Raw genomic sequence first — 25,117 nt, forward strand, 5'->3', positions numbered from 1 at the left:
AAGTATCTATTACAGGTAATTATAGTAGAAGAACAGATCTTCTCCCAAATAAAGCTACGAATTTGAAATTGTCATAATTTTTCAGTACCAAGGACGGAGGAGCAGGTGAGTGACAGTGCGACATGGCAATCTGGATAAAAGGGGCTGCTAGACGACGGGGAAGAATGTCAGGAAGGAAGAAGCGGATCATATCAGGAAGCACATTCTCCTTCCACATGTCAGAGACTCTATAAACTTAGAGATTTATTTCTCCAATAGGACAACAGTAACAATCTGACTCGTCCTCCCCACGAGGAGAAAGCATAAGGTAATAGCAGTGCCCCCCGAACTCCCCGTTTGTGGAGAAAGAAACGATGCACTTTTCATCCTCCTCACAAAGCTTAGTTCTCTCCAACCCCAATGTCGTTTTGCCTCCATTTGATGTCTTATCTCTGCCCTCGGCTTTGACTGTTTTGAGTGGTGACCAAGGAGTCAGACTGAATGGCAATGTGATTGATCAAAAGATGGACCAAAGTAGCGTGTTTTACACAAAGCTAAACGGTTCCAAAAAACCAAGAAAGGAAACTTAAGAAATAAATAATCTAGTTAAAAAAAAAAAAAAGAAAGAACCAAAACCAAAAACAAAATCAAAAACAAAAAACCACCACTGTCAGAAACCAGAAATTGACATCAAAACCTCATGCAGAAACAAGAAGAAGGTGTTTGTTGCCGTTGGGTTTTATCCTTGGTCTATTAAACAAGAGGTGAGCAGCTAACTTTTAAGAAACAAACAAAGAATTCAATCAAACCAATGAAAATCAGAAAAGAAAGGGAAGACAAGCCCAAACAAAGTGGCGGAGGGTACTTCATACGATACCTAAGTTAACCATGAGCTTGACACGCCCCCCATCCAGCTCCAAACGCAGGGTGTCCGCAGAGTCCCTGGAGGTAGTAGCCACCAGCAGCCCATAAGCTCGCTGGGACATGAAGCGGAAGGAGACATCCTCTGCCTCGGTGTGCATGACCATGGGCATGATGATCTTCATGTACATGCTGCCATCGTAGCTCAAGATAGACGCCTCTGCAAAGAAGAATGGAGGAGATTGTCAGGATGAAGGATACCAAAGGTTCCCTTGACTTCCAGGGTGAGGATGGTAGGGTAGAGAGGGCACGGAACTTGTACCCAGGTGATTCATGTTGGATAGACCTCCAGTGCCACCACTTTCAAGCTATGGGACCTTGGGAAGACCACTGAAATTTTGAGGGCCTATTTCCTTGTTTGCCGTTACAAGGCATACAATGGCACAGTTCCCTGACCCACCATCCTCATAGACTTATCAAGTGTGCCAAATGAAATAATGGATGTGAAGATGTTTTGTAAACGTGAAAGTGCTCCCCACAAATAGTAGTGATTTCATTCCATGTGCCATAGACAAAACAAAAAATGCATGAAACAAAACTTAGCTTCCTGAAAGTATTTCATAAAGAACAGGAGGAAAGCAGCAATCTAGAACCACCACAACAAACTGTCAGAACTTCTAGAAGATGGAAAGAGCGGCAGCCTGGCCTGCTCCCCATACAGCCCTAAGTGGCCAGGCACTGTATGAGTTTGTTTGAGTCATTCAAAGAGGATCTACAGAAACAGAGCTAGAACCACCAACACAAAAAGATGATACCCCAGTAATTCTGCTTTTATTCAAATAGTGCTTGTCTGAGGAAGGAAGAAACTTGCTTTTGTTTGATGCCTTCTCTAGCCCAATCACTTTGGCCAGGAGCGCCCCCACTCTACCCCATTGTGTTAACTTACTTTGTGTTACAGTGTGGATCTACTATTCTACTTCAAACAGAAAACCAAGGCTCCCGGAGGCAAATGTTAACATCTCAAAGTCAGACATCCTGGATTTTAAGCCAGTATGTCCAGTACAAAGCCAAGGTCTGTTTATACCACCATGCTGCTCAAAATGTGAATATGTTCAATTGTTCATTTAGCAAATATTTTTAGAGAACACAGGAAGAGAAAATCACTTAAATGCCTATGACACCAACCTGCCACTGGGCTCAGTATCTGGCCCTGAGTAGGCCCTCATTAAATATTTGCTGTTGCCAAATAGTTACTACCTACCTACACGTACTATGGAGGGTTTAAAAGTGAAACAGAAAAGGTCCTTGCTGGGAAGGGGGATATGGCATGTGCAAGTAACCGTACTAGAATATAAAAATGGTTAAATGAGGGGGTAGGAAAAGAATAAATGAAACAAGATGGGATTGGGAGGGAGACAAATCATAAGAGACTCTTAATCTCACAAAACAAATTGAGGGTTGCCAGGGGGCGGGGGGTATGTGCTATGGTGAGTGCTGTGAAGTGTGTACACCTGGGGATTCACAGACCTGTACCCGTGGGGCTAATAATACATTATATGTTTATAAAAAAATTAAAAAATTTAAAAGAAAATGGTTAAATGACCCAGGAAATATATACATCAGTAAAGCCAGGGGCACTCAGAGGAGAGAGACTGCGGCAAGTGAATAGAGAAGTGGGGGTAGAGTTCGAGATGCTCTTAGTTTGTAATGAAGGAGGTGATGGTATCAGATTCGTCAAGAAAGGGAATATTCAAACAAAAACAAGCTATTCAGTTTAACAGAAGCACTAAGCATATTTTGATGAGTACTTATACAACAGTTTTTGAGATTACAATAAAATCAATGGACTTGGGTAGATACTGGGACGTAAGTGAATGGTTTTAGATCGAGCAATACCATGAAGGATTCATTTCTGATATTGTGCACCAGGCATTCTTTTTGGTGTTGTGCCTATAACAGAGCACAAAAGAGACAAACATTTTCTGCCCTCTTGTATGAAAGAAATCAGAAGGGGAAGAGACCAGGCCAACCACATGGAAGGTATTCAAGATAGTCTATGTCATCATCATATCACTGTCCTATTAACACACAAAAGGTCATGAAAAGCCAATATAAATACACCTGCTCATTCCTGAGAAGCAACCATCACCTGAGTAATACCCAAGACATGATCATTGCCGTACATTACCATCTGCAAACTCTATAAAGATCACAAATAAAGGTGTAACAGTTGCAGACACTAACACAATAAAAGACATATTATGAAAATGTATTCTTAGATGGGAAACATAATCTCAATTTAACACATGCTCCAGATGTGAAAGAAACTATCTCCTGGAAGACTAGAGTCAAAGAAGATTAAAAATGAGAACTAAAATTTATTGAGCACTTCCTGTTTGCCTGGTGCTTTCTAGAACTTTACATGCATTAAGACATTGGATGCTTACAAGAACACCACAAAGAAGATGTATCAGTATTAGATTTTGTAGGACACCAGGTCACACGCTAACAAGTGGTAGAGTCAGGCTGATTCTTGTGGCTATATCCTTAACTATTCTGCCAAATTGTCAGAGGGCTATGCCAGGAGCAAACCCATGTTTCTAAGCGCTGAAAGAATAGCCATAGTGACTCATGGTAGAGTGTGGTGTTCGCGTGTGTGTGGGTGTGTGTGTGACACATACATGTTATTATTTAAAATGATACATTATTTACGAACATAGAAAATTATATGAATATAGATAATACATTTCTAAATATGTTATATTTATATGTTATATAAATATGCATAATGCTTTATGTTGGCATAATTATGAACACTATCGTTATTACTATGTACCTTCTACTATACACACCCACACATATGCACACTCCTTTTTTTAAGATTTTTATTTATTTATTTGACAGACAGAGATCACAAGTAGGCAGAGAAGCAGGCAGAGAGAGGGGGGAAGCAGGCTCCCTGCTGAGCAGAGAGCCTGATGCGGGGCTCAATCCCAAGACCCTGAGATCATGACCTGAGCCGAAGGCAGAGGCTGTAATCCACTGAGCCACCCAGGTGCCCCTGCACACTCCTTTTTAAAAGAGATTGTTCAGCGAGTCATGAAATGGTTGTTAGGATGTATTCAACTTAAATACAATCCAAAAGTAATGGTCACTTTTATCCCTTCGGATATGTCTAGTGCCAGAGCACATGTATAAATAAATGCATCTTTAGGTCAATATTGGTAGTATCAGAGAATAAGTTTCATATGAGTATGTAGTTAAACAGCTAGTGGTGCAAAAAAGTGTGCATCTCGATGCGTACCTTTGCGAGCATTTCCATGAATATGTTCTATGATCAGCCTAGTATTTTTTAAGGGGAGTGTGATGAAGCAGAAAATTTAATATAAGAATCAGCTGAAAAAAAATTCATTACATCATTCCAGGATTCTTATTAATTTGCTTAAAAAATTTCAAACATAAGGAGCACCATGAATAGAGTAATACTTTGAGGGAGAAAATGAGTCTGAATAAGGAAAGTTATAGAATCTGAAACCTGTTGGACTACTGAGTCTTGAAAGATCGTATCACAGGATGCCCACATAATGGTACTCACACAGTTCCTCTATTTTGCTCCTCTTTCCTTATTTAATATCTCCTTTCATCTTAAATGAATATTTCCTAGCATACTAATTCCATTCCTTTAATGATTCTTTACTATATTTTTGAGCTACTTTCTTAGTGGTTGCTCTAGGTCTTACAAGATACATCTTATCAAAATATACTTCATATTTATACTCACTCAATTCCTGTAAGATACAGAAACTTTACTTACATAGCTCTCACCCCTTCCTCCTTATTTTGTTATTCTTATCCACATTATGTCTGTAAATGTTACAAACTCAACAATACTGTGTTATAAAGATTGCTTTTTTGTGTGATTTTTTTAAATTTAATTTTAATTTTTAATAAACATACAATATATTTTTTCCCCAGGGGTACAGGTCTGTGAATCGCCAGGTTTACATACTTCACAGCACTCACCATAGCAAATACCCTCCCTAATGTCCATAACCCCACCCCCCCTTCTCCTAATGATTGCTTTTTGAAAACATATGTCTACTGGGGGCACCTGGGTAACCCAGTTGGTTTAAGCATCCCACTCCTGATTTCAGCTCAGGTCATGATCTCAGGATCGTGAAGTCCAGTCCAGTTTGCTTAAGATTCTCTTTCTCCCTCTTCTCCTCCTACTCTCTCTCTCTCTCAAAAATAAATGAATTAATTAAATCTTCAAAGAAAAAAATTTAAAAAACATGTCTTGTTAAGAAGAAAAGAGAAGGAGAGCTCAAATATATTTATGGAGTTGTTTTTTTTTTTAATTAAGCTTATTATTTACCATTTCTGTCTCTCTTCATTTCTTCTTGCAGATTCAAGTTACCATCTGGTGTCATTTCCTTTCTCCAATATAGCTTCATTCATTTGTGGTTTATTGTCAAATATATCACAATTCTATACATTATAGGCCCAACAATACAATTTTATAGATATTGTTTTATGCAATTGTGTTTTAAATCAGCTAAGAAAAAAAGAAAAAGAAATGGGTAATTATGTTGTCTGTTATCATTACCTACATAATTACCTTTACTGGAGCACTTTGTTTTTTCACATAGATTCAAATTACTGTCTGCTGTCACTTCCTTTCAGCATGAAGGATAAAAGCAGTGAGTAGTTCTTACAACTACTAGGCAGGTATCCTAGCCGTGAACTCTGTTTGAGTTTACCTGGGAATGTCTTTATTTGACCCTGACTTTTAAAAGACAGCACTGTCAGATAGAGGGATCATGGCTGACACTCCTTGTGTTCCAGCACATCGAATGTTGTCTTGCTGCCCCTGGCCTCCACTGTTCTGACGAAACATCAACTGTTAATCTCACAGCAGCACCGCAGTATGTGACAAGTCATTTTCCTCTTGCTGCTTTCAAGATTTCTTCTTTATCTTTGGCTTCCAACAGTTTTATTTAAATGGGTATGGATGTGTATCTATTTGAATTTATCCTACTTAGAGTTCATTCAGCTTCTTTGCTGTGTAGATTCACGTTTTTCATTAAATTGGGGGGAATTTCAGTCATTAATTCTTTGAATATTTTTTCTGCCCCCTTCTGTTTCCTTTCTTCCCAGTACTCCTATCTTACCTATGTTAGACACTCAACAGTGCCCCACATTTCTCTGGCACTCTGTTTATTTACCTTTATTCATTTTCTTTCTTCTATTCAGACTATAAATAATCTCTTTTGACCTATCTTCCAGTTTGCCAATTCTTCCGTTGACTCAAATCTATTCTTGAGTCGCTCTAGTGAATTTTTTTGTTTGGATTCCTGCCCTTCTGAACTCTCAATTTATGTATTATGTATATAATATCTCCAAATGGAAATTTTGAAGTTGAAAATAACATAATATATATACTTTGTATCTCTTTATTAATACTCACTCTTTAATGACTATCTTACTTTCCTTTTCTTTAAGTGTAGTTTTCTTAATCCTTTTAATATATTTAACATAATAGTTTCCATGGAGTCTATCTGCTAAGTCCAACATCTGGAACCCCTCAAAGGCAATTTCCATTCCCAGCACATATTCCTGCATGGGGATCACACATTCCCATTTCTATGCATGTTTCACAATCTTTTGTTGAAAACTGGACACTTTTGGTAATAGATTGTAGCAAGTCTGGGTACTGCTCCTCACTCCTCCACCTACCACCACCAGAACTAGTTCTTGTTGTCTGTTCATTTGTTTATTTGTTTAATGCTTTGGCTGAATGAATTTCATGATTCACACTTTCCAGGCAGTGTGACAGCTCTAATTCCCTGCTCAGGTATTTCCTCGTTTTTATCTTTTAGTCTGCCTTCCTATGTGTTGTCCCTAGGTCAATATAAGTCAGTTATTTGTTAAACACTATCCTTAAGTCCCTATAGTCAATTTTTATCCTTTCTCTGTTAGATGTGTGTGAATTGGAGACTTCTTTTGCAGTTCAGAGAGTGTAAGATTTTGCCTCATGTTCAAATAGAGACTAGTACTTAGAAATTGCCCCTTCTGCCAAATTAGTTATGTGACTGCACTGTTTTGGCTCTCACATTTTTCTCCTTTCCATCTATAATCTCCCTTTTCCTTTCACTCAGTTAATTTGTTTTAAATTTTTCCTTTGAATTCTTGTAGCACTAAGAGTTCTTAAGTTACTCTATACTGCAAATGAGCTACAGAATATAGCTCATGGGAAATTCTTCTGTCCTTTATTTGCCTAGATCAAATTCTTAGAATTTTCTAAGCTACATCACGTCCTTTATTTTTATTTTATTTTATTTCATCTGCTGTTTTGTATTTGCATTGTCATGTCACTGACTTTCCTGCTCATACTCAGGTGATTCTGTTCAGAGTTTCTAACTGTTCAGACAAAGGTTCAGGGACTTGACTTCCAGATCCATCTACATTTGAAAGGTTTCATATTGTTAGCTCTACACACTTATTTTTTTGTAGCTTCAGAGATGGTAAAATATGGGAATGAAATGGGGGGTGGAATGAACTCAGGCAAGGTTGTGTGTAACCTTCTTTTAGCTGCCAAGGCTATGTTTCTCATTTCTGAAGCTTTGTTAAGTGCCTGGAGCAGAAGTGACCCCACCTGGTTACAGAGTGTGTCCCAAGGCAATGGAGAGGAATGCATTAGGACTACTGATCCATTTAGCCCTTGTGACTTAGCTTTTTATTCTCAGGCCCACTGTCTGTTTCTGTTACATGTGCCCCACCACCACCACTGCCATTTCCACTACTCTTCACTCAAAAGTAGGATGAGATAAGAACATCTACTCAGTCTATTTCTTTTCTCTCTATAAAGGTATTAGGAGAAATTTTCAGTACTTTTATCAACTAGACAGTACCATACCTAAGGAACAGAAGCAGAGTTGGCAGCCTCATCCTGCTTGACCATTCCTCTTGCCTTTGCTTTCAGATTATTTCTTTCTCCTACTTTTTGAGATCTAGGACACTGAGTTCTACTTATTTCCTTACTTGAGGCTAATGATTATTTAACTGGCATATTCTTTTTTGTTTAATTTGAAAGAGGGTATTTCTGGCAGGCAACTTTTCCTTACCATCTTCCTACCGATATTTTCATGGCCAACCTTGTACAAAAAGTACCATTAAATGATCACTCCCCTCATACTCTTCTCTTTTTTTTTTTTACCTTCAAGACATCCTCTTGCTCATTCATCCATCTATTGACCTTATACACTCCTTAAGTGTGTTTTATTCTGACAAAACCTCCCAAATACACAGATTGCTTCCTCTGCACCCAAACTGGGTTGATCTTAAACAGTGTGCAAATTTATACAGGAATGCCTGCCAGGTTCTAATTTTGTATTTTGCAGCAGCAGGAACAACATAAATCACTAGCTTCAAGCAGACCCAACAGTAGCCAACAGTTCTGGGGAATCAACAAAATTAATGTAGGGCAAAATTCTCCCTCTTGCGGACAAGGCTGAAAAGAACTAGTCTTTCACATTCTCAAAATGCTGCCAATACATAAGGCATATGGGCTTCTCTTACCCCAAACAAGTAGAGCACTATAAAGCTATGACAAAAATTTTCATACACATTTTTCACTTTAAGAAATGCAGGTATGTACATGTGCATATTTTTTAGTATTAGGGAAAGAGGGAGGAAAGAAGGGTAACAGTGGATACAAAAACTCTGGTTTGTTAAAAGATGTATAATTTTTTAAAGAAAATGTTTACTTAGGGGTGCCTGGGTGGCTCAGTGGGTTAAAGCCTCTGCCTTCGGCTCAGGTCATGATCCCAGGGTCCTGGGATCAAGCCCCACATTGTGCTCTCTGCTCAGCAGGGAGCCTGCTTCCTCCTCTCTCTCTGCCTGCTTCTCTGTCTACTTGGGATCTTTGTCTGTCAAATAAATAAGTAAAATCTTAAAAAAAAAAGAAAACAATGTTTATTTAACCAAATAATTCATTCAGCTTTTCTTAAATAGCAAAGTTTTCTACTGAATTCCTAATGTAACTTAATTTATAAAAATTAAACATAACACAATTCATCAGGATAGATCTAGTCACTGCTTGCAAAAATATTTTCTCATTCATTAAATGATTAATATTTAATATGTGCCAAATACTGTGCTGAAATGGGGTGGGTGTAATATGGCACCTGTCTTTAATGAGCTTATGATAAATTGGGATTATCAACACAAACACGTAAATTATTATACTAAAGAATGAACAAAGTGCTGTGGGAACTCAACTTAGGTGTCTATGTGTTTGCCTAGAGTTTTTAGGGAGGTGGGGTATAACTTGTTTCAAGAATGAGACAGAATGAACAACAACGTGGGGGATGGGAAGGCCTTCCAGCTGAGAGAACAGCATATGTACAGGGGCAAAGTTGACAAGGGCATAGAATAAAATCATAAATTACAACATCTGATAAATGTTTATGGGGAGTTCAACGTGCCTACAAGATTTCTCAACTGGGACAATACTGGCACTTTGAACCAGATAACCGCAGGTTGTGGGAGGGGTCTCGTGCACTGTAAGATGTTCAGAAGTAGCCTTGATGGCCACCAAGTGAAGATGCCATTAGCATTCCCTCCAGTCATGACAACCAAAAATGTCTCCAGACATTGGCAACTGCCTCTTGGGAGATATCACAATTAAGAAGTTTTGATATTAGTCAACATAGAAGGGTTTTAGGCAGGAAGAAACATGATAACTTACTTGTCAGGCTAACTCTGATGGTAGAAGAAAGACAGAATAGTGTGGTGAGAGACGAAATGCAATCTTACCCAATTTTCTTCCATATGGCTCTATCTTTTCAACATGTTATCATAACATAATATTGGTAAAGGGCAGTGGTATGTTTCTGAGAATTATACTCTGAGTCCATTCAAGAAAGCTCTATTGTACCCTCCTACACTTTTGGTGGGATTGCAAGCTGGTGCAGTCAATCTGGAAAACAGTATGGAGGTTCCTCAAATAGTTGAAAAGAGAATAACTCTATGACCCAGCAATCGCACTACTGGGTATTTACTCCAAAGAGACAAATGTAGTGATCCGAAGGGGCACATGCACCTGAATATTTATAGCAGCAATGTTCATAGTAGCCAAACTATGGAAAGAGCCTACATGTCCATCAACAGATGAATGGATAAAGAAAATGTTACACACACACACACACACACACACACACACACACACACACAAAGAAATACTACACAGCCATCAAAAAACCCACAAGATCCTGCCATTTGCAACAATGTGGATGGAACTAGAGGGTATTTTGCTAAGTGAAATAAGTCAATCAGAGAAAGACAGTTTCAAATGATCTCTCTGATATGAAGAATTTTAGAGGCAGGGTGGGGGTCATGGGGAATAGGGAGACAAAATAAAACAAGATGGGGCCAGGGAGGGAAACAAACCACAAGAGACTCTTAATCTCAGGAAACAAACTGAGGGTTGCTTGGGGGTGGGCTGGGAAGGAGAGGGTGGCTGAGTGATGGACATGGGGGAGGGTTTGTGCTACGGTGAGTGCTGTGAATTGTGTAAGCCTGATGATTCACAGACCTGTACCCCTGAAGTAAATAACACATTATGTGTTAATAAAAGAAAGAAAGAAAGAAACCTCTGTTGTGCGAGCTCTAATTACAATATAGGCTAGCGTCTCTATTCAGAATCATTGTTCAGTGTGCTGTCACTGTGAGTGTGAAAGCTTGGAGTTAGAACACTGGGGTAAAATCCTAGATCTTCATGTTATCTAACCGTGAAACATTTGGGGGCCTCCATTTCCCCACTTATAACATGTAATAATAAAACCGAATCAGTCAGGATGCTAATAGCAAAGAGTTAGTCCACTCAAATTGGGCCATATTATGAAAATTTAACGAAGGCAAATATTTACAGAAGTATAGGGAAGGCACAGTGAAACTTCCAAGGGGTATTGCGGGATTCAAGGCTATTAAAAGCAACTTCCCTTACTACCCCTGGCCTCATGAAACAAGGAACAAGTCAATTGCCAGAACTCTGAGGAAGAGAGAGAGAGTGATAAATGCCTCACAAGAGCTGTAACCTTGTTACAAACAGCCAGTTGGTAGTCATTTTTACAGAGAAAGAGATAGAAAATTAAAAATTCAGACTTCACTGTCATTGTTCCTTCTCACCTTCTTTGTATGCTTCCCTTTGGGCAAACTCAACTGGAATGCAGAAGTCAAAGGAGCCTGTTAATGCAATCCATATAGGATAACCTTTCGTGGTTCAAAGCTCAATGGAGAAGGGCGGAGAATGAGTTGCACAAAGGAATCCATCCCAAAGGTGAAGCCTGAAGCATGAATGTGAAAATATCCAAATATATTAAAGGGTGCTTACTGAATGTTGTATGCGTATGTGAACATGTGTGTTTTAATCTCCCTGATGTCTAGAGATGGCCCATTGCTTTCATGTGAGAATACTGTCATATCAGAGGTAGCACTGGTCATTAGAAAAAGCCTAGATGTCAGGAGATCCATATTCTACTCCCAGTTCCATTTCTTCCGGGCATGCAATCTTGGGAAAGCTACACATTTTCTGTCCTCCCCTTTCCCTTGTGTAAATCTTGAATAATATTTTAAAAATCATATAAGAAAATTTGTTTGAGAGAGCACTGCAAACTGTAAAGTGGAATGTAATTATAAAGTGATAATTACAGCACTTTGTATCCATCTTCATTACAAAGTCTACTTTGATTAAATAGAGAACTAAAGCAGCTATTCTGCTTTATTCTGTTCTCAAATTTCCTACCCTTTTATAATCATGGTAAAGATAACACTCTAGAACCCCAGAGTAAGAGATTCTGTTAATATTTTCGGTGGTAAGCATGGCTCACAGTTCAGTGATGGACCCTGATGGTATTCTGATCTAGCTATGCTACTCGTTCTGAAAGACAGACAGCATTATTCTGTAGAATGTCATTTTTGCCCAAAGCTTGCTGCCCCTCTCTGTCATATATTCTTGCCAGGATCCCAAAGAATACATTTTCCCTCATTATTATTGATACCTGGTTACTAAAATTTAAATAAAGTTATATCTCTGAACCATCAACAAGGATGACCGACTGCAGGTACGGATCTGGAATGAATGGATTTGTATGGTCATCATCTTTACTTTGTTCTAGAATATTGTTACACAGCAGCACTGAACTGATATAATGAAGTGATTAATGACTGCCTACTTGCCTGTCCTGTGTTTTCCATGCTAGTTATTGGTGTTCTGATTCTGAAATGGCTTGGCTGAAGTTCAGAGAACTATTCTACACACAGCTGTGCTCACTGGAATGTGATTGCTTTAGTACTATCCAAAGCAAGACCAGAGAAACAAGTTCTCCAAGGTGGCAAAAGAAAATACACTTTCTACTGGTTAACTGTTCCACAATGCACCAACTCAACAGACTCAGTTTTATAAGTATTTTTTCCAAAAAGAGACTGAGCCATTATTTTAATATGAATCAAAATCAAATTGTCTGGAAATATAAATTAAATTTTCTAGGGAAGTCAAACCAATCAAGAAATTTCCAAAAGTCCAACTGACTAAAGGAGTATTATTCTCTCACCTTAACAGAAAAAAAAAAAAAAGCATAGAAGTTGTCAGATTATTTTCTCTGAATTGAACAAAACTTTACAGTTAAAAACATAAAATTTACCTACATTCAAAACTTTTTATTTCATAACTAAGGAAATGGAAGTAATATATAAAAACCTTTTTTTTTCCTTAAGAGATATTAAAGACCCCCCTTTTTTTTCTACTTGGGATCCTGCTTCCAAAATCTATCAAGTTGTATAAAAATAACCATATAGGCCTATTGAGATATCTGTTTCAGAACATTGTTGATAGACATACATGTTTCATACATGCACAACATGCATATATGTGTGTATACCCACACGTACACTATATATATATATATAATATATATATGTATATATACATACCGTGTGTGTGAGAGAGAGAAAAAGAAAGATAAGCTATTTCCAACATCACTTAAGCAGAGTCAGCTATAGAATGGGAGTACAAAAATAATTGTGACAGTGCCAGATATTGAATTCAATGCCCACAAGACATGAATTAAAAGATCTCTCTTGGGGCTCTGGGTGGCTCAGTCATTAGGTGTCTGCCTTCAGCTCAGGTCATGATCACCCATGATCCCAGGGTCCTGGGATTGAGCCATACATCAGGCTGACTGCTCAGCAGGGCACCTGCTTTTCCCTCTCCCACTCCTCCTGATTGTGTTTCCTCTCTCTCTCTGTCAGATAAATAAATAAAATCTTAAAAATAAATAAATAAATAAATAAATAAAGGATCTCTCTTCTAGTAGATATGACTAGGAGCAAAAAGAGAATTAACAGTAGAAAATCACACAACTCTCCATTTTTCACAGTAGAATCTAGAGTTGACCATCTTAATATACTGTCCCTGGAACTGAATTCCGTATAATTTTGCAACTCTTAGGATATTATTAAAATGAATGTTAGATCCTATGTAATGCCTCAGGCTGACACATCAGTTCATTAACCCGTTGGCTAACTCATGGGAGAACATGGTCTTCCTGGGAGACTACATCATCTGTAGTATTCATTTCCAAATCATTACAGCAGACTTGCTATGCCAATATTTGTTAATACTTGGGCGTTATTTATTCAACACATTGTTTCTGAGTATCTATTATGTTCCCATGTACTCTTCTAGACAGGAGATCTAGAGATGGACAATACAGAAGTTCCTACTTTGTGGACCTTTAATTTTACCGACAGTCACCTGGGGTAATGACTGAATACAAGTAACTTTGTTAGCCTATGATGATATAATGGCAAGTACACTTAGGAGAAAAATAAATAGCAGGAAGATAATCACCATTTGGCTGCATATACAGGGGTGACATATCTCAGATTTTCCCATTCTCAAGCCTTCTAGCAATATCATTTGATATGAACTTTATGTAGAAGAGTAAGACATCAGATAATTTCATCAAGGTGTAAACCATGGTTGTGGAGTATCCAACGGAAGAAATGTCTCAATTCCTTCGTCCCAAAAGATGGAGGTGTGTACTAGGGCTGCCATCACCTAAGGTCAAAGACTACAGGGATAGATATAAAGCAAAGCCTAATGTTGTACTCAGCTTGCCAAGAAGAAGCAAAGTTGTAGCTGCCCAGCAGAAGACTAGAACACATACACAGGCCACTACTACAGCAACAATAGAAAACACAGCTCAGATTAAGCTATAAACACTTCTTGTCAGGGCCCCATTCCCTTGCAAACAGAAAGTTGTTTTATAGGGCTGGCAAAGTATACTGTAAATTATATTACCAGCCCACAGCTGATGAGTTTTTAAGTCTACAGGGAACAAGTTATCTGGCTCTGTCACCATGCTCAGCTTGCCAAAACTGCTTGTGAAGCACACCAGTCTGAGAGATATTGCTAAAACTTAGAAATAAGTGGGCCAAGAATAGCACTGAAGCAGAAGAAGGAAGGGACATGGTACATGACATTAATTTGTCCCTAAAGTTTTCCTCTTGGAGCTTCTTCCTGACTCAAAGACACTGTTCAGTCATCCCTGAGTCAACACTTAATTATATTGCAAACCACTAGACAATCAAGGGTTTGTCTGATGAATGGGTGGACATTTTCTAAAAACTTCAAGTTCCCTCCTTTTATTGTACCTCCCTCAAAATGTTTCTGGTTCCTTGTTTATTTCTCTAACTAGGTGAAAGTTACATCTGTTTTCAGGAGTTTTCTTTTCCTTTAAATTTTATCCTTTTATTTTCTGTTATAGTTTAGCTAGTGACATTTTCAAAACATAAATCAAATCATGTCGCCTTCAAGGCAAGTGCTTTCAATGGCACCAGAGTACATGCTAGCACTGATTCAGCACTGAATTCTGAATCTTCAATGATCTGGCCCCTGGTCACCTCTCCAGCCTACTTACCTCACCCCACTGTGCCCCTTCACTTTTGCCCTTCATTATTGGCTCTTAGAATATACCCTGTCCCTATGGCTTTGTTCTCACTGCTACCTTTGCATGGAACCTTCTAGACTCCTTATCCACCTGGCAAATTCTGGCCTGTCTACTAACAGTAAGCAAGGCTCATCGACTCTGCCTTCAAAACTGTATGAATGTGGTAGTGTTCTTCTTTTCCATGTCGACTCCCTGAGCTCAAGACCCCAAAACCTCTGTGTTCTAGCTAGATCTCTAACGATTCCTTCTTTCATTTGCTGCTCTCCCTAGTCAACCCTCCCTACAACAGGCAGAGCGATCCCTCCTTCCCCAGCTGTATGCTCTCATGCCTCCTTAGTGCATTTAGAATACAGTTATACTCCTTGCATGACTGAAAGTCCTACATGATTTGTTTCTTCTCTGTAGGGTGACCATATGTCCAGGTTTGGCCGAGAGAGTTCCATTTCACTTCTGTTGTCCTGATGGAATTATTAATTGTACCACCTTTGACTCAAGAGTGTGCCAATTTTGACTTCAAACCACCGGGTCACCCTGCTTCTATAGCTCATCTACTTTTCTCCCCTTGTCCCCTTGTCCTTCATAGTCCAGAATACTGGCCTCCCTTTCAATACAAACATACAGGTTTGTTCTCACATTGGAGGACTCAGCCAACTGGTCCTACAGCGTGGAGCTACCTGTTGTTCCTCCATCTCTTCTGCATGGCTGGCTTCATCTCATGCAGGCCCTGGCCCACATAGCTTAACCACCATATTCTCAGAAAGGTATTCCCCAATCACCTTCTCTCACTGCCCTTCTCCCCAGGCTATTTTATCACATTAGCTCATTTATTTTTCATCACAGCACTTAGAATATCTGATTTTCTTTTGTTCATGTGATCATCTTAGCCTTACTCCTCGAATTTAAATCCATGAAAGCAGGTACCTTTTCCCTTTTGTTTACTACTATGGAGCTCTTTCCCAGCGGAGTGCCTGGCTCAGTAAAAAAGATGGTGGGTGAACAAGACACCTCGAGCACCAGCTTCTCTATGAAACCTATCCCAGCTACCGGTACTCCCCTTCCCAGAAAAACGGACCACTCCTTCTCTGCAGCCCCATTCTATCTGCTGTGTACACCCATCACACACAGCGTCTACAAGACAGTTTTTGTGTGCATTCTGTTTCAGTTGACAGCTTTGGTTCTCTCTGAACACTGCAAGCAAATCTGATGGCGAATCTATCTCCTATTCATTTTTTGTGTCATTTTGTTTGGGTTGTTGTTTGAAACATTTTATTTCAAACTTACCTACTTTTCCAAATTTCTCTACTTAGCACTTGCAAAAATTGTACCAAGCATTCCCTTAATACTTCTTGCCCTACCTCCCCTAATGCTAACATGTTACATAGCCACAATATCATTGTGAATAACAGAAATTCACATTGGTGTAACTTTTTTTTTTAAGATTTTATTTATTTATTTGAGAGAGATCACAAGTAGGCAAAGAGGCAGGCAGAGAGAGAAAGAGAGAGAGGGAAGCAGGCTCCCTGCCGAGCAGCTTAACCCACTGAGCCACCCAGGCACCCTGGTGTAACATTTTTAAGAAACTTTAGATATGGGGCACCTGGGTGGCTCAGTTGGTTAAAGCCTCTGCCTTCAGCTCAGGTCATGATCTCAGGGTCCTGGGATCAAGCCCCGCATCGGGCTCTCTGCTTGGCATGACATGGCAGGGAGCCTGCTTACCCCTCTTTCTCTGCCTGCCTCTGTGCCTACTTGTAATCTCTCTGTCTGTCAAATAAATAAATAAAATCTTAAAAAAAAAAAAGAAGAAGAAACTTTAGATATTAGTCCAATTTTATGACTTTTTACTTTAGGACTTGTTAATGACTTTTTTCATTAATGCTCTTTTTTTCTGTTCCAGGATCCACACTGAATTAGGTTTTATTTTTCCTTAGTTTTTTCCACTCTGTAATAGTTTCTCAATCCTTCCTTGTCCTTCAGGTCCTTTTAGAGAATACTGGTCAGACATTTTATCAAACAACCCTAATCTGGTTTTGTCCAATATTTTCTCATGGTTACGCATTTTGGGCAAGAAGGATTCCTCTGAGAATCCCGTGTCTGTCTCCGTGCCTTGTTTCAACGGGTTCATAATATTGACATGTCTTGTTACTGGTGATGTTTTCTCGATTACTTGGTTAATTTGGCATCTCCCAGGTCTTTTCACTATTAAATAACTGCCTTTTCCTTCGTACTTGATGAGTGTCTTGGGAAACATACTTTGAGTCTATGCAAAAAAAAAAAAAAAAAGGTTTATCCCAAACTTTTTAACCACTAATTTTAGTATCCATCAGCGAACTTTATCGGCAACACTTAGTAGTAGCATTTGCCTGGTGGTGATTCTCTCTTGCCCTCTTTCCTTCTACATTTATTAACTGGCATTCTATTGCATTCTGGTTCATTTCTGACTCTCTTTGACAATGTTTATCATCACATTCCTGACTTACATGTGCCTCTCTATGCTCAGATTACAGCAGAGCAATATAAGTTCTCAGGCTGACACTTGCTGGCTTTGTAAATGGACAAGTAACTTCATCTCTCTGAGCCTCAGCATTCTCATTAGTTAAGTAAGGATATTAACACATGACTCATTAGGTTGTTAAGAGGATATTCAATTCATTTCTCATGAATTCATTCATTCACTGGTTCATTCGTGCAGGCACTGGAGAGACAACAACCAAAAACAGCCATCTTGACTTCTTTAAGTCTCGAGTAATCCAGGTCTGAGCATCTGTTCAGCGTAGCAAAGCTCCAAAACTATCTTCTATGGTTGTAATTAATAATTGCACAATTTCCTAGTCAACTCTGGATTCCTAAGGATTTCAGATCTGATTCTTCACCAACCAGAGAGATTTTTTTTTTTTTTCAGAGCTTCTGCTGACATGAGAATAATCGAAGGCATGCCCCCCTCTACAAGGTGTACAACTTTAGTAATTAATTTTTCCCAAACATATCAGAATCCTAGGAGGGAAGCCAAATTAAAACACAAGTAAAATCTCTGATGAAAGGTAAATGTTACAAGTTCTTAAAGGAGGGCTCTTCTCTTCCTAAACCACTCTCTTCAGGTCCCAGTGTATGGAGAAGCGGGATCACGGTCACGTGGGCCAGAAGAAATATTTGAAGACAGAGAAAACTGTAGCTGGTAAATGTTATTGCTAGCTCTGGGAGGTGAGGCCTGCGAGGCTCTTACTGCTGTGCTGTAGCCTAGCAGGCCCCTGGGGGAGCCCAGACGACGGGCGAGCTGATCACGCAAGCCCAGTCCAAATGTCACTCTAACATTTGCAGAGCTGTGTGTAAGTGCTTAAGGAGAGGTTTCCAATGAGAAGGTCAAGGATGGAAAAGCTGTTTGGGGAGCTGAAGGTTGTATTTGGGAAGGTGCGGCCATACTGTGAAGTATTTTCCCTTCCCATGAACAGTTTTGTTTCGTTTTGCTTTATGTTACCCCATGTGGTTTCCAGGCTGGTGGTTGCTTATACAGACAGATAATCCTTCACAAAGGCTAATGTCAGCCTTGGGTCTGATTTTGGGGGATAGGGGCAGGAAAAGATTGTATCTTCTTCTGATCTCCATATCAAATTGCTTTGTTTTGTCTTCATTTTTATTCTTTAAGTCCTTAGTTGGTCTTGTATGTCTACCATTGAGCCTTGATATTTCAGAATATAATATTTACAATTTTGATGTTTTCCTGGAGAGTCTGAATAGTTAGTTATGCTATGCAGTCATGTACAATTTTCACCAGTCCCACTGAGAGCAAGACGTGTAAGAACATAGGGAATAAACATGGTTTTACACTCAGCATCCACATCTCAGAGAGGCTGGGCAGTTCTCTACTTAATTTTGAAATACTACATTCAAAGAAGTAGAAATAAGGAAAGAATAAATATCCATGTGCCCAAATCTGGCTTTTATAAATTCTTAACATTCAGATGTATTTGTTTCAGATTCTTTTTTGAAGAAATAAAGTATTACAGCCACACGTAAATCCCTGTTGCAACAGCCACACTCCCCTCTCTTCCCAGAATTAAACTTTTTACAGGGACAGTCATCATGCCCATCCAAGTTTTGTTTTTGTTTTGTTTTTTTTTTTTAAGATTGTATTTATTTATTTGACAGATAGAGATCACAAGTAGGCAGAGAGGCAGGCAGGCAGAGAGAGAGGAGGAAGCAGTCTCCCCGAAAAGCAGAGAGCCCGATGTGGGACTCGATCCCAGGACCCTGAGATCATGACCTAAGCCGAAGGCAGAGGCTTAACCCACTGAGCCACCCAGGTGCCCCACCCATCCAAGTTTTTATATTCCTTATATAGTAAAAGATCTTGACATAAAATGTGTTGAACCCAATCACTTTTCACATGATGATAAACTTGACATAAATGGTACCATTCTGTACATTATTCCATAATTTGCTGTTTTCATTCAAGATTATTTTCTTGAAGTTCCCCAACATTGTTACACGTGCTGCTCCTTTAGGGACTGGATTCCATTGTACACAAATACCACAATCCATTCATGCATTCTCTGCTGATCTAGATTCTTTTTTTCTTCCTTTTTTTTCTTTTTTTATATTGCAAGCAGTGTTCCAATGTATATTCTAGTAATTATCTGAATGTGAATTTGAGAGTTTCTCTAAAGAATTTACATAGATATGCAATTGCTAGGCCTAAGGTCATGCTCAACTTCAAGAGTAGACTGCATTCCAAAGTGGCTTCCCTAATTACACTCTCACCATTTAGCATATGAGGGTTCTTCTTGTTCCTCCTCTTTGCCAACACTTAATATCATCAGAATTATTAGTTTTTGTCAATTGGGTGATTTGAAGGAATAGCACAGTATCATTCACTTTTGCATTGTCAAGACTACTAGCATGGCGGCAAATCCTTTTACATGTTAGTATCCATTTTGATTTCGGCATCAGAGATCTGCTTATTCATAACCCTTGTTCATTTTCCTGTTGGGCTTTCTTCTGTTGACTTAGAGGAGTTCCTTATACCACTTACAATACCAGGCCCTCAAATATTACATTCATTGCCAATAGCTTCTCCCACTCTGCGGCTTGTCTATTGTTAATCACCTTTTTCTTTAAACACAAAACTTAAACTTACTTGTAATCAAATTTATCAGTATTTTTTTACGGTCTGTGCTTTCTTTCTGACTTTTTAAAAGAAATCTCTACCCATAGGTCATAGAGCAATTTATCTCTTTTATTTCTTTCTAAAATTTTTAAGTTTCACATTTCACAGTTAAATTTTTTTAAAATACTCTCAATTTATTTTCAAGTTTCATGTAAATTGAGGTTTAATTTTATTCTCCATAAGGATAACCAATTATCCCAGCACCAATTATTGACTAGTCTGTTCATTAACCACTGATTTGTAACATCAGCCTGGCCAAGGCATCAGCTTTCAATGTTGTCTGACAGTCCCTGAGCCCTATTCTGTCCCACAGGTCCATGAGTCTATGTCACATTATCCCAATTACTATGGGTATAAAATATGTCAAAATATCTGGTAGGGCAAGTCTTTTTTCTATTATTCTCTCCTCCTCCCTAGAGAACTATCTTGGCTATTTTGGACCTTGAAGTTAACATATGAGTTTACAGGGTCAGCTGTGTCAGGTTTGATGAAAAATTCTGTTGGAATTTTGAGTGGAATTCTCTGGATTTATGAAATAATTTTGGGAGAACTGGCATCTTTATGAAAATGACTCATGCATGAACATGAAAGATATTGATGATTTATTCAAGGCTTTATTTTATAGTCTTCAATAACATTTTATCATTTTTCATAAAGGTCTTGAATCTTTTTATTCACTGCTACTTTATATTTTTATTGCTATGATATATAGAATTCTTTGTTTTACATTTTAACTGGTAACTGTAATTATAGAGAAAGCTAATTTAGCTTGTATGTTTATCTTCTATTCAAAAAACTTGCTGATATGACTTTTAGTTTACCAGCAGTCCCTCATAAAGTTTCTATAAATAAGGAAATTCCAGTCTTTCTCTCCAACCCTTATGCATCTTTTCTTCTAAAAAAAAATATTTTCTGATTCTATTGGCTAGCCTCTCCTCTTCAACAGAGAAAGATAATTATCATATGATCTCACTGATATGAGGAATTTGAGAGGCAGAGTGGGGGGTTTGAGGGGTAGGGAAGGAAAAAATGAAACAAGATAGCATTAGGAGGGAGAAGAACCATAAGAGACTCTTAATCTCACAAAACAAACTGAGGGTTGCCGGGGAGAAGTGGGGTAGGGAGAGGGTGATTGGGTATGGACATTGGGGAAGGTATGTGCTATGCTGAATGAAGTGTGTAAACCTGGCAATTCACAGACCTGTATCCCTGGGGCTAATAATACATTATATATTAATAAAAAATAAAAAATTAAATTAAAAAAAAAGTCAAACCTTCACTCTGTGCTCTATGCCATGTGCCCACATTAGTTTCTTTCTTTTTTTTTTTTTTAAATGTTAGTGTTCTGTTCAAGTCTTTTTATTTTTTTATTTTTTTACTTATTTGACAGACAGAAATCACAAGTAGGCAGAGAAGCAGGCAGAGAGAGAGAGGAGGAAGCAGGTTCCTCACTGAGCAAAGAGCCCAATGCGGGGCTCGATCCCAGGACCCTGGGATCATGACCTGAGCCGAAGACAGAGGCTTTAACCCACTGAGCCACCCAGGCGCCCCACATTAGTTTCTTTTTATGCCAAAATAAGAACATGGTCCTTGAATAAGAGAATAAAGTAAAATAAATCTCTATAGGGATCATGTGTGGAGAAATGGGCAGGGACTGGGCATGCAAAGTCTTCTGGATAATAACAATTTGGGATTTTATTCTCAGTGTGACAAGAAACCACAGAAGCATTCTTAGCAGTGAAGGGGCAGGATTTGGTTTATACATGTACATGGGTGACCTCTTGTGTGGTCTAATGAATTCAGACCTAATGAATCAGAAGCTTGGAGGGGAGGGCCCAGCAAGCTGTGTTTCACTGAGCCTTCCAGGTGGACTCTGGTGCACAGGCGAGTTTCAGAACCACTGGATTTCATGAACTCAGATATTCCTTTCAGCCCCAAAGTTCTATGTTTCTACTCAAGTCCTTTGCAATGCAGGTCCCAAATCCTCATGAATGAGACTAACCATCCAGCATTTTCATCTGCAACAATTTGTTTTATGGAGGAAGTAGTCAAAGAAAAATAAATAACTATCTAATGCACATATCTCACATTAGTACACATTTTATGTCCTAAGCCAATATATAATAAGATGAAAAGGAATTATGTATAATGCCACAATGACCTCTACATTTCCACTCATAGTTATCGACAGAATGAATTTCCCTAAATCCCTGTATGATTATCTGCCTAGGTTTATACAAAATTATGAGGCCATTAGAAGGATTAGATCTATCTCTATGTTCTATAAAGATCTACGCAAAGAAGGTATTTAATCAGAGACAAGAGAGAATGATAAAATGGCAGGCCCTTTGGGGTTGCACAACACTGAGTTAGAACTCCCTACTGGTCTAAGAGTCAGAATTAAAATGTGGGCTGGGTCTCATAGATAACTTATACACTCTAAATAGAGCTAGCATTATATTCCTTTGTGCTTGAAGAGGCATTCATGAAAAATGGCTACATGATTTTGTTCCATAAAATAATTTTTAGGCACTACTTTACCAAAGTCTGCTATGTTAGGTGTGGGGGTATGATTATTTGAAACAGGCTCTGGGATCATACACAGTATTGACTCTTGGTAAGTCCCCAGGGTTAACACAATTTATAACTGGCCAAATAAAATCACTTTAAAATTGAGAAAGCAAACATGAGTTCCTTTAACAAATTCAGGAACACCAAAATGAAGGGGCATGTCTTCAAATTAAAAAGAAAGTATTTTACGATAACCAACAGTTATCTATTCTCTGTATTATAGACACTTACGGACCTAGTAGAATATTTTAGGTTATATTCTATCCCACAAGGACAAGGCATTCCTCTGAACTGTAATACCAATTTCAAAATTATTTCTGTACTATCATGGGATACATGCCTGTACAGTTGTTTAAGTCTTTAATTAATGTAAACTTAGTACATGTTTATGCTTTGCACCCCTAATGAGACTGTAAGGAGCTCCTGACCAAGGACCAAGGCTTTTGCTTCTATTTCTCAACAGAACGGAGCATAGTAGATTATACAGGCTAGGTGTGGAATGAAAATATTGATTATGAATCATGTTATCCAGGAGGTATATAGGCTGAAAATAAATACACTCAGGAAAAGGTACAGATGAATCTATTAATAATATTAAATGGCGACAGTGCAGTGGCTAAAAGCACAGATGCTCGAATTAGATAGGTGGAATCCAAGCTAAGCCATTCATTAACCATGAGTTACTCAGCCTCTATTTTCTCTCAAGTTCCTCAACTACACTAAGATGGGAATAACAATGTCCATTTCAAAGAGCTGCAAGTGTTGACGAGATAACATACATGAAGCTTACTGCATAGAGATCAACATGTATTCACTATTAATAATGTTAATGATAACAGTAATAGATATTCATAGCATAGGATCTATTTAAAATATATTTTGATATTTGAGCTATACGACATATAAGCAACTATGATACCTCACCAACTATAAAATTATTCCCTTTGTTCAGACACAGATGGGCGCTGAATGCTTGATCTCATTTAGCCTGAGTACTACATTTTTATGACTTAGTAATAAGATTTATTAATAACACAATGGAATATTATGCACTCATTTGAAATCATTTTAAAGAACATTTATTAACATGGGGAAAGCTCATGCTAAAATTTAAGTGGAAAAAGATGACAGTGCTCTAAAAGATACAGTGCTGTAATGGAACGGTTTTGTTTGAAATTATTAAATTTTATTTAGTTCATTAAAATCTGCATATCCATCTATGAAGAAAAAATACTAAAGGGTAATAGCTATTAACTGTGAACAGTGGAATCATGGATTTTATTTTTCCTCTTTATATTTTTCAGTATAGACCAAATTTTCTGCAGCAAATATCCATTAATTTGATGATACAGGAAAATCATACATGTAATTTAAAATAATAAAAAGACCAAAGACTTAGAAAAACATAAGGAACTGCTTACAAGAGAATGTTAGTTTAAAAATCAGAGATACCAAGAAAATTAAGTGCATTCTCTCCTACATATAAGAAAATGCTCACTGTACCGAAATGTACATTAGAGTTATTTCTGGTTGATATATTTTGAGTAGTAATTATCTTTTGCTTTTCCAATATTGCCCAGGTTTTTTTTTCAAAATGAGCACATACTGATTTTATTAATTATATACACATATATATGCACACATGTATATTAACACATACATATATGTATGTATACTTATACATATATTTACAGATGATAGATATTTAGAGATCTCCCTCCTCTCCTCCAAGGGGCCTCAAGTCCTGATTTTTTTTTTATCACAAAGTCTCTCTAAACCCTCAGGAGTTACATTGCAGGCCTGGTATTTAACTACTGCGATGCTGTGTGATGGGTTGAGTCTTCAGAATACAGCATCTGGCGTAGCTAGCTACTTTCCCATCTCTAGTTCCCATCACAGGAACTAAGTAATAGCCAACGCAGCATATGCAAATAAGAAATTAAGAAAGAAAAGTATATGGATTATTAAAATTAATTGAAGAAAACCAACCAAAAACAAGTAAGTAATTGTTTTTTGGTTTTGCAGGCTGACGAAGATGTTGATGTGGGGGAGGAGTTTCTAACTGTAATTACAGCCTAGCAACAGGAAAAGAGCTGGAAGATCTAGTACACAACTTAATTTGTCATTCTCGACAGAAGCTTCTACACCTAAAATAAAAATTAAGAAAATAAAATGAAGCAAAGTAAGGTTTAGCATCCATAGAAGAGGGAGGGAATTGAATTCTGCACAGGTTCTTCATTGCTCATGCCCTAAATGTACTTTTTTTTTTTTTTTTAAGATTTTGTTTATTTATTAGACAGAGATCACAAGCAGGCAGAGAGGCAGGCAGAGGGAGAAGAGGAAGCAGGCTGCCCGTTGAGCAGAGAGCCCGATGCGGGGCTTGATCCCAGGACCCTGAGATCATGACCTGATCCGAAGGCAGAGGCTTTAACCCACTGAGCCACCCAGGCGCTCCTAAATGTACTTTTGTAAAATGGCAATTATCAGGTTCTGGCTAATAGGCAGCTCCCTACAGCAGGGGAGTGCCTGGCTG

General features: G+C 38.3%; 1 protein-coding gene across 32 annotated transcripts in view; it reads right to left on the reverse strand.

The window, feature by feature from the left end:
* Positions 1-25,117, reverse strand: part of NRXN3 (neurexin 3) — a 1,559,048-nt gene that overhangs the window by 958,609 nt on the left and 575,322 nt on the right. For all 32 annotated transcript variants that reach the window (XR_009399188.1, XR_009399187.1, XR_009399186.1 and 29 more), the window contains one exon: positions 857-1,060. Coding sequence is in view for 28 of the 32 variants with exons in the window: in XM_059373628.1 (XP_059229611.1) it covers positions 857-1,060 (204 nt within the window). In the remaining 4 variants the exon portion in view is untranslated. The remainder of the gene's footprint in view (positions 1-856; positions 1,061-25,117) is intronic.

Source organism: Mustela nigripes, chromosome 13 (genome assembly GCF_022355385.1).
Source record: "Mustela nigripes isolate SB6536 chromosome 13, MUSNIG.SB6536, whole genome shotgun sequence".
NCBI classification, from domain to species: Eukaryota; Metazoa; Chordata; class Mammalia; order Carnivora; family Mustelidae; genus Mustela; species Mustela nigripes.